This window comes from Cryphonectria parasitica (assembly GCF_011745365.1).
Source record: "Cryphonectria parasitica EP155 unplaced genomic scaffold M406scaffold_5, whole genome shotgun sequence".
Taxonomy (NCBI): Eukaryota; Fungi; Ascomycota; class Sordariomycetes; order Diaporthales; family Cryphonectriaceae; genus Cryphonectria; species Cryphonectria parasitica.
The window spans coordinates 3,780,830-3,790,556 of NW_024468913.1; the positions used below are offsets into that span (position 1 = coordinate 3,780,830).

Sequence of the window (9,727 nt, forward strand, 5' to 3'; positions counted from 1 at the left end):
GCCGCCCAGGAAGCCACCTTAGAACATCTCGGTGTCCCCCTCCTCGTCCAAATCGCTCAGCGAAAGGACAGAAATACAGGGCATATCGACGTCACCGTCTGAGTCTGAGTCGTCGCTGAGAGACATAAGCGCCGTGAGGTCATAGTCGAAGTATTCGGACAAGTAGCGCTCGACCTCGTGGGCCACATGCTCGGCCTTGCGGTTCTTCTGGTAACAGACGTTGAAGCGTACGAGGGGGGTACTGGTTGCGCCCAAGTGCGCACTCATTCAGCATCTGGGCCCACCTCCTAAGGGCCTTTGTCCTGGGCGTGGGCTTGCTGGTGCGACCCGCCTTCTTCTGCCGCCGCTGCTTCGTGTGCATGGCCTTCTTGACCTGCTTGTCGATCCCATCTCCAATGTTACGGTGGGAACGCTTGGCTGTAGCCTTGTTGGTGGGCGATTGGTGTAGGGAAATGGATGATATGGCCGCGAGCATGTCTTGCATGTCGTACAACGCAGCGTCCTCCCTTTGCTCCACCTTGGCGGCCGTGTCCTCGATCCAGGCCTCTGCCTCGGCTGCCTCGCGATTCCCGAGGACGATAGATGCGTTATGGTTGATCTCGGGCTCGGTCTCCTTCTTTATGCTGAGAGTCTGAGCGGGAGGCTGCTGAGGTTGGTTTCGATCAGACAGAAGCCGCTCGAACAGCCTGTGATAGACGACGAGGTCAAAGTCACCACTCGTGGACATATTGGCCCGCTTGGAGGGACGGTCCTCAGAATCGTTGGGTGGTGCGCGCTTGGTTGCGTGACCGACCTCCCAAGCCTCGGGCGAAGCTTTGAAGTGATAGGTCGGGGCACGAGGAGCAACCTGCTGCTGAGCGTGTTTCTTAGGCGGAGTAAAGAAGATTGGGGCCAGATGAGGCTTTTGATATTCGACAACGAGGTCGTTGTCATCACCCGCGGCTATACGCAGACGCTTGGAAGGACGGTCTTCATATTTGTTGTCCCGGACCCGCTTCGTCGCCGTCGGTGGCATCAGCAAAAGTTCGTCATTGGAAGCCTTGAGTGATAGGACGAGTTGGGTAGAAGCCTGGGATGGGACGAGAGCGTCACATGGTAGGATGGAAATCGCGGGCTGAATGGTGGCGACGGTGATATCTCCGATGAGCTGAATATTCCTGCGACTTTGGGCCTGGAATTCATCCTCGTGGCTCACACCAACCTAGGGTGTGTGCCGTTGATAGATGATCAGGCTCTGGCAGCTGGCACTTATGGTCTCAACGAGGGAGGAGATCTCATTTCGAGCCTTAGTGGTGAGGCCATTCTGGCACCGTGCCACATAACGGACAAGTGCGAGTTGCTGATGGACGTCTGTCATATGCTTGCAGCATTAGAATCTATACAGACAGATTTTGAGGGTAGGGACAGGAAGAAATGGTATCCAATTACTGGTGGGTTCAATGTCGGAGGCATAGAGCAGGGACTGGGTTGAAGGCTGTTCGGGCTCAGTGTCGAGCTGTCGAATCAAGAGGTCGCAAAACCCCGTATCGAGCAGGGAGCGAAGCCAGTGGTATTGGTCATGGTAAAATAGGGCCAGTGCTTGCATCTTCTGGAAGTCCTCCTTCAGGCCCGTGATACGCTGCTGGCTCTGCTGGTAGATGCGAGCGATGAGGATAGCCACCAGGACACGAATAGCGAGAGGCAGAACGGGGAGGACGCGTTCTGCGACCTCGAAGAGGGCGAGGATGGCGAGGATGTAGAACAACATTGTGAGTCCTGTTAATTTTGCAGAACCGATTCAGAGAATATGTGGTCGTGATGGATGTGTGCAGTATGGAGAGTCTGGCTGCGCAGTTGGAGGAAAGGAAAAGTGATGAATATCTTGGGGAAATGGTGGGCGTGTCTATATAGTAAAGATACAACCCCAAAAACTGCAGCCTGGAAACAGTGGGGGACAACGCGTTCAGTGAAGCGGTAAAGTTTCCATTTACAGTGAGCAGGTCTGCTTTACCCATGGTAACTATCAGCATAATTCACAACTCCTTGACTCCCATTCTAAAGTAAAACTCACACCAAGAATACTGTTAAATGCGTCTCGTGCCATTTAAGTACTGATTGAAGTTGTATTATCCACAGACCAGCGAGGCAACCCCTGCATAGGCCACACACAGCTCTTGTCCGATTCTTTTTTCTGATTGAGTCCGATGTTCGGTGTGTGGATTGGGTAGCATGTCCAGTGCAGCTGCAAATGCGGCGCGCTTCCATGGTCGTCATTCTCAGATACATCGCCAGAGTGACTGCTTCACCCCAATACTCAAAGTTATGATCACATCCCCTGGGATCATTTACCTTTGCGTTTTCGCCTCCAAAGCTGCACACGTTAGATAGAATGCAAAGTTCACTTGAATACTGGGGCATGAGCTGGAACTTTCTATGGTGAATGCTGCGGCAGATGGTTCAGTAAGAAGAATCAAAAGTAACGATCAATGTATTTGCCCAATATCTATAACCACGGTGGAGAGAACAAAAAGTAAATATGTACAATGACCGTTTCCAAAGCAGCCACTTGACTTTGTTTAACAGCCATATTGAAACTTGAAACACCACTGACATATGAACAATCACAGTGTCAAGGGAACATTGGAGTTTGTTTCGCTAGATTCTCTAAACTTTTGTTGTGATGGCTCGAACCTTCGGCTGGATCAGGGATATGGAGCGGCCGACTGTCAGCACAGCTGACCAGCACGCCTTTCCGGCCTTTCGAAGTCAGCGATATTGAAAGTCCCTGTAAGTCTCCATCCTCCGTATGATGAAAAGAATCTGAAATATAGTCAGCCAGAGTTGGCGCCAAGCATGACTCTGTGTTTGCGACCACAGCCGCAGCCACAGCCGAGAATTTTCCCGCACTATCATCTAGATAGTTTGGTCAAATCGTATCGAGGAGGCAGCAGCTCAAAACACTATCAACATATAGTTTGGGTACCGTGTATCAGCCGTACTCCCGTGCATGACGGTAACGGCAACGCCGGCTTGGCTTCGATCACTGTTACAAGTGACGTTGAAATATCACGAGAATTGCTGCCTGGTCAGACAACAAATCTTGCGCCAAAGCATGACGGTCATCTTTGAGCTGTGTTGGAAAAAGATCATGCTGAATTTTCATGAACATCTGCAGGTGTTATACATCAGGTGAAAGATTTCTGACTCAGCTCGACGAAGGCTCCTGGTAAGGGTCTGTTCCATTGGACGTCAATACGATGATGCCGTGAAGTTGGTGTCCATCAGCTGATAAATGAGGCGTAGGGCTTGCTATCTTGTACTATGGCATTACTCATAGATGGTTACGGTCCACACCTCAACTTCAGGTCGTATATATTATTTACTTCCTCGTTCCCTTCTCTTGCCTGATAATGGAATCTGCTAACGAACGGAAGCGGTGAGAGAGAAAAAAGAAGACGAAACCTTGCGACACATAGTCTCACTCTGCAACATGGCCGCGGCGAGTCTAGCGTGGACTCATAAAGTCGACGAGCGTATCGGCATCATCAAAGACGGCCTTGGTGGGAATCAAAGTCTTGAAGCAAAGCTCCCCGGCCTCAAGAGCCTCTTGGACGATTATCTCGACGCACAGAATCCAGTAGGCACCGAGAACGACAAAGAAGGATTCCACCGCCGTCTGCTCCAGGTCTTCCGAGACTCCGAGGCCGACTTCACCTACGAGGACTGGTTGAAGAAGCTTGCCCCGGATGAGCAGGAAAGGATTGCCGGCTTCGTGAATGGAGACTCGGTGGAGAAAGTCTCCAGGGGTTATAAAGCTGCACCTAGCCTCGGTGTCCGTGAACATGTCGAGTTGATGATGAAGTCTCAGACCGATCCGATTGTGGCCGGACCAATCACTGGTGACGCAGTGAAGTGGGAGGTGGAGGATGAAAAGGAGAGTCCTTTACGGAAGTTCCTGCATGAATTGGTCGAGCCTTTCCGACATCACGAGAAAGGCTCCATCGTTGTAAGTATTCGTCTTGTCTTCGGCCCACCGAGCTCGCATGTATTGCTCATGCTGACCCTCTCTGGAGGTGTACAAAGATGCACCGTTCCAGAACTGGGGGCAGGACGTTGAATACATCCCAGCATATACGTGCATTCCTACTTCTCCGGATGGCATTCAGCAGATCGTCAAGTACGCCAAGTCACAAGACATGGGAGTGAGATGTGCTGGTTTTCGTGAGTAGTCCCGATTCATCCTTGGAAGAGGCTGTGATATAATCAAATTTGCTGACTGTGTTCATCAACAGGTCATTCCTGGGCCCCCATCTTCGGCCGCAAAGGACAGATCACAATCTCGCTCCTCCCACTGCACGAGGTGACCAAGCTCCCCAATTTTACAGCCCTTAGCAAAGCCCTGCCCGAGGCTAAGCCGACTGAGCTGGAAACGATCGAGGTTGTCGAGGGCACGCCTCGAGTAGCAGGAAACACCCTAGTGCGCATCGGTGTGAGCACCACAAACGAGCGTCTCCGGCGCTGGTGTGTCGAGAAGGGCAAATACTCGTTGCCGCTCAATGTGATCATGGTCGAGATGACCATCGGTGGCACGAACGGTCCCATCTGCCATGGCGCAGGGCGGCAGCACCCGACACTTAGCGATCTCGTCCGCAAGGTTGAGTATGTTGATTGCAACGGTATGCTGCGCGTCGTCGAGGACTCAGAGCACCTCAGGGCGGCGAGCGGGTGCTTCGGCCTAATGGGTGTGATCACGCACCTCACGCTCGAGTTTCAGCCTATGACTTATGCGCTCATGAACCCACAGAAGGTCCCTGTGACCCGTGCTGTCCCGCCGCCCGACGACATGCGGGAGGAGGACATTCCGCCCGCCCTGAGGATCAATATCACGCCTGAACAGCGCAGGGCTGATATCGAGGCCTTTGAGAAACACTGCACCGATGACTACTATGTCGAGTACTTTTGGTTTCCCTATGCCGACAATTCTTGGGTCAACAATTGGAACACCACGGAGGATTCAGCCGGCGTGATTGACTATCCCAACGAGGCCGAGACATTGTTCATGTTCATCAGCCAGTTTACGCTAAATGTGCTGCAGTACTCCAAGGTCATCAACGAGCTCATCCATGCTGTGGATCTTGACACGGCGGCCGTGACGCTGCTGTCGCGCGCAGCGATGCTTGCGCTCCCACACTGGGACAAGCCGGTCAAGACATACCTCACAGACGCCCTGCACTTCCAGCGTGGGATCCAGAACGTGAGGGTGCTGGACGTGGAGGTCGAGATGCAGCTCCTGCCCATGAAGGAGAACCCGAGCAGGCCAGACTTGCACCTGGTGCGGAGGGCCTGGTGGGATGCGATCCTGGAATGCTATCGACACAGCGATACCTGCCCGCAGCGGATGCCGCTCGAGATGCGCATCATGGGCGGCAGTGAGGTGATCATGGCGCCGCAGAGGGGCAACAGCCTGGGCACATGCTCGATCGAGGTCCTCACCCTCGAGAATGCGAAAGATCTGTGGAAGCCGTATGCCGAGGGGGTGTTGGCCAAGTGGTTGAACTACAGAGACGGCGAGGGCAAGCTGGTGAGGGCGAGGCCGCACTGGGCGAAGCAGTGGGCTGGGCTAGAGGTGGAGGGGAGGCCGTGGGTGGAGAAGTTGAAGGAGGTGGATTACAGGGATGAGATTGTCGAGTTCAAGAAGGTCCTCGGCGAGATCGGGAGGGCGCATGGCTGGACGCTGGCGGATCTGAAGAAGCGGTTCTCGAATGATGTGCTCGATGGTTTGTATTTTGACGATGTTCATGTTTAGTTTTGCCCGCTCAAAGGTTTTATCCTGTGTTTTAAAAATTATCAAGGAATGCTCTAGACGTCGAGATTTGAGTTCTGCCATGTTTTATGCTCTTCACTCTCGGCAACTTGACATTTGATTCAATTCAGAATTTGACTGGCCAATTGGATCAAAGGTCGATTGCCCTGTCCTTGAAGGTGTTCGGTAAAACTCAACGATGATGATGACAATGTCTACAACAAGTTGGAAAATTCTTATCAGGAAGTCTATAGACAAATATTATGGTGCCTGGGTGTGCCGATCCCGAGGACAAACGGCCAAATGCGGAGTCATGAGTTATCCATCGATGCTGCAACAACCAAAACTCAGCGGACCAACTTGACACTTTCTTATCATAAAAAATATAGAATTCCCAAACATGATTTGATCCAAGACGTATTATTACTGTTGAATCCTCTCTACCAGTCAATCATCAAAAGCATGACCTCGTGGGCTGCGCATGACAAGCACCGGCATCTCCAGACATTTTTGCGGCCTCATGGGTCACGATGAGGGCAATGCAAACAGCAAGATTGCCCTCTCTATTAAGAGCCACCATCCTCGTGTGTGCATTCAGCATAGAAAGTAAGGCATTCTCCCTCCACGACCCTTTCGACATCCGCGAGGCGACCATCGACAGCATACACAACGCCCTGTCCACCGGGACGACAACATGCCGCGAAATAGTCAGCTCCTACCTCGCCCGCATAGAAGCGCTCAACCCAACCATCAACGCGATAACAAGCCTCAACCCAGACGCTCTCACCATCGCAGACAGCATGGACCTCCAGATAGCACAGGGCAATGCCTCCCTCCCGCTCTTCTGCATCCCGATCCTGGCCAAGGACAACTACGACGTCACGCCTATGGACACAACCGGTTCATGCCTCGCTTTAGCAGGAAACAAGCCCACCCAGGACGCACCGACAATCAGGGCCCTGAAAGAGGCGGGCGCCATTGTCCTGGGCAAGACAAATATGCACGAACTCGCCCTCGAAGGCCTCGCCGTCTCCTCTCTCGGCGGGCAGACCCTCAACCCTTACGATCTGACGCGCACACCAGGCGGGAGCAGCGGCGGCAGCGGGGCAGCGGTGGCAGCCAACCTCGCCCTGCTTGCCTTGGGGACAGACACGGTCAACAGTCTTCGCAGCCCGGCGGCGTCAAACTCGCTTTTCAGTTTTCGGCCCACACGGGGGCTGTTGTCGAGGGCTGGTGTGATTCCTGTCAGTTTCACGCAGGACGCGGTGGGTGCTATGGCCAGGACGGTGCGCGACCTGGCGGCTGTGCTGACGGTGATGGCTGGTGTGGGGTATGACGACGACGATGATGCAACGGCTTTGATACCGCCGGAAGTCGTGGGTAGAGACTATACTGCTGCGCTGTTGAGGGAAGGGGGGCTGAAGGGACTGAGGCTAGGGCTCGTGCAAGGCTTCTTCAACCACACCGACTCGAGTGAGACGACGCCAGTGAATAGAGTTATGATGGATATGGTAAGCAAGCTGGAAGGTGCGGGGGCTGTGGTCGTGAATGTGACGGAGGCCATCTACAATGCTACGGCCATCAGCGCGGCGATGGATGTCCAGGCTTTCGAGTATCGTGAGGGCCTCAATCATTATCTTAGTAGTGGGCAGAACGCCTCTGGACCCCGGCCAGCGACCTTCGAGGAGATATACAGCAGCGGGAAATTCCTGGTCCTACCTCTCCAGTACTCTTTCATCAACAACTCTCTCGTCTCTTCCATGTCCAACGCCTCGTACCTCGCGGCCCAGCGCAGGATCCAGGACCTCACGAGTACGCTACAAGCAACATTTTCTACCAATACTCTCGACGCTCTTATCTACCCTGAACAAAAGAACCTTGTCGTTCGGGTAGGCTCGCCGTCCCAGAGTGGACGCAACGGCATCCTCGCCGCGCTGACAGGATCGCCAGTGGTGGTTGTGCCGGCTGGGTTCTCGAGCCCGACCGCAGAGGCGCCGATTGGAGTGCCCATCGGCATGGAAATACTGGGTCTGCCCTGGAGTGAGGATAGGCTGCTGAATATTGCCCAGGCAATAGGCGAACTGGCGCCGGTGAGGAGGATGCCTCCTGCTGCGAACAGGACAGTAGAAGTTCGGGGAGGTGGGTATAAGAGCGTTCCGGAGGTGACGCCGTTGGCAAATATACCGCCGCAATACTCTCTTGGGAGGCTGTACACTTGATTCCGAGCCCGAGAGCGCAGAGAGGGGTTCGTTGCGTGTATCTGAGTGAGGTGCTATCGAGATCTTGTATATGTTTTAGCCAATATATATATCAGGAAACATATTCGACTTCCAATGAAGAAGAATACCAAAATTCTCTCTCTTTCGTTACCACAGCACTCCACAATTTCACAATCCTCACAGCGCTCTTGGATTGAACAGATTATGGGTTGGTCATCAGTACCATAGGCCAAAGATGCTCAAACATGCCAGGTGGTGATGGATATTATCCTGTATCATGACGTAGATCTCGCTCTGTACTTGGATGAACCTAGGGTTTGGTTTGCATGGCGATATGCATTGTCATCAATACTGAGATGCTGCACAACTGTATAGATGGTTTGGCAAGCTTGATGTGCAGAAGGGAGGGCGCAGGGATAACATTGGCAAGGGACCCACCCACACCCACCTGCCAAGGGCCCATAGCTCCCACTCCCCTCTGTGACAGCCTGGCCCACAGCTATCCGAATAGGGAAGGAATGACAGCATTGGCCCAACCCATTTTCAACCTCACCCGTTTATTTCGCAGCGACATCTTTTTCTCTACCACATCGCATAATCCTCCACCATGTTCGGCTTCGTGAGTATCATTATGACTCCTGCAGCTTTGGCTGCTTCTGTACCGCATATGAATAGCTAATTGAATCTTCCTGAACAGCGCAAGACCAAAGACATCGTCACGCTCTTCCACAAGGCCAACTCCCCAGCTTCGGTGCGAGTTGCGTCCCTCCTCAAGCAAGCCTCCGCCAATGCTGCCGAACATGCCACCGAAGACCAGGCCAGCGACCACTCAGCTCAGACAACACCAGAGCGTGCCGAGTTCGATTTGAACATCACCGAGGACCCGCCTACTTCCGACCAGGTCCAGACCATCCTGGAGTACGTAGGCAAGCACAACGTTGGCTCTATAATCAAGGGTGCCTCGTCTGAGAGCGAGGCCATGAAGCTGTTCAAGCAGAGCGCAGAGAGCTTCCAGAGGCCTGTGGTATGTCTTGGTCTTATCACCTGTCTTTTCCTGGCCAGCCTTTTGCTGAGCCATCGAGGGGTCGACTTTCGGATGCTAACGTGAGGCAGACGGTGGACTGGAACAACGGCAAGGCTGTTGCTGGCGCTGACGAGTCCAAGATCATAAAGATGCTGAACCAGCTTCCTAAATAAAGTCAGGACAGTCTCTTGGCAAACTTCTGTACAAAATGAGATTCCCCTCTGTTCCACTCGAACGATTTTCTGTCAAGCAATGTTGTGAATTGCCTTATTTTCATCATCTACCCCACTTGCAGTGTCTTTCCTCTCAAAGTCTTATCTGGCAATCCACGTTCTTACAGGGCCGTAAACAGCCATAGCTTGAAATGCCCCCTCAACTCCTTCTTGATTAACCAGAAAAGCAACCTTGCAAAGCTGTGATCTTCTAGGCAGCGTTGTACATGTGATGGGCTGCAGCGATAGTGACTTTGTGTCTCAGGGCATGAAAGAATACAGAGGCAGGCCGTCACGATCGGAGGCTAACCCACTGGTATAAAACTGGTTGCCGCAGAAAAGACCAAATGAGACTGCTCAGACCCCATTGAAGGTATGCCACCTGCATCTTTTCTACTTCACTTTCCCTGTCGTCTACAAATTCTTCTTTGACTACACAGAAGACGCTGACTTGGATCTGGGAAGTTGCCTGAGTCTCATCATGCTTTGA

The 9,727-nt window shown here is 52.9% G+C and overlaps 4 protein-coding genes across 4 annotated transcripts; 3 read left to right on the plus strand and 1 right to left on the minus strand.

Annotated features, from left to right (window-relative positions):
* Nucleotides 1–18: 18 nt before the first annotated feature.
* On the minus strand, nucleotides 19–1,747 carry M406DRAFT_70403 (uncharacterized protein; the record flags this gene model as incomplete). The annotated part of the gene is made up of 4 exons (XM_040925346.1): nucleotides 19–241; nucleotides 285–1,201; nucleotides 1,328–1,350; nucleotides 1,429–1,747. The coding sequence occupies 4 exons, from the start codon at nucleotides 1,745–1,747 to the stop codon at nucleotides 19–21; spliced, it is 1,482 nt and encodes a 493-aa protein (XP_040776060.1).
* Nucleotides 1,748–4,046: 2,299 nt separating this feature from the next.
* On the plus strand, nucleotides 4,047–5,785 carry M406DRAFT_259082 (uncharacterized protein; the record flags this gene model as incomplete). Its single annotated transcript, XM_040917276.1, has 2 exons — nucleotides 4,047–4,200; nucleotides 4,272–5,785. Coding segments are annotated over 2 exons (1,668 nt in total), but the record flags the coding sequence as incomplete, so codon positions are not given.
* Nucleotides 5,786–6,263: 478 nt separating this feature from the next.
* On the plus strand, nucleotides 6,264–8,001 carry M406DRAFT_61924 (uncharacterized protein; the record flags this gene model as incomplete). Its single annotated transcript, XM_040924751.1, has 2 exons — nucleotides 6,264–6,306; nucleotides 6,386–8,001. The coding sequence occupies 2 exons, from the start codon at nucleotides 6,264–6,266 to the stop codon at nucleotides 7,999–8,001; spliced, it is 1,659 nt and encodes a 552-aa protein (XP_040776062.1).
* A 587-nt stretch (nucleotides 8,002–8,588) lies between these two features.
* Nucleotides 8,589–9,258, plus strand: M406DRAFT_356806 (DUF1687-domain-containing protein). The gene is made up of 3 exons (XM_040923529.1): nucleotides 8,589–8,620; nucleotides 8,699–9,025; nucleotides 9,115–9,258. The coding sequence occupies exons 1-3, from the start codon at nucleotides 8,609–8,611 to the stop codon at nucleotides 9,196–9,198; spliced, it is 423 nt and encodes a 140-aa protein (XP_040776063.1). The 5' UTR covers nucleotides 8,589–8,608; the 3' UTR covers nucleotides 9,199–9,258.
* The last annotated feature ends 469 nt before the right edge of the window (nucleotides 9,259–9,727 follow it).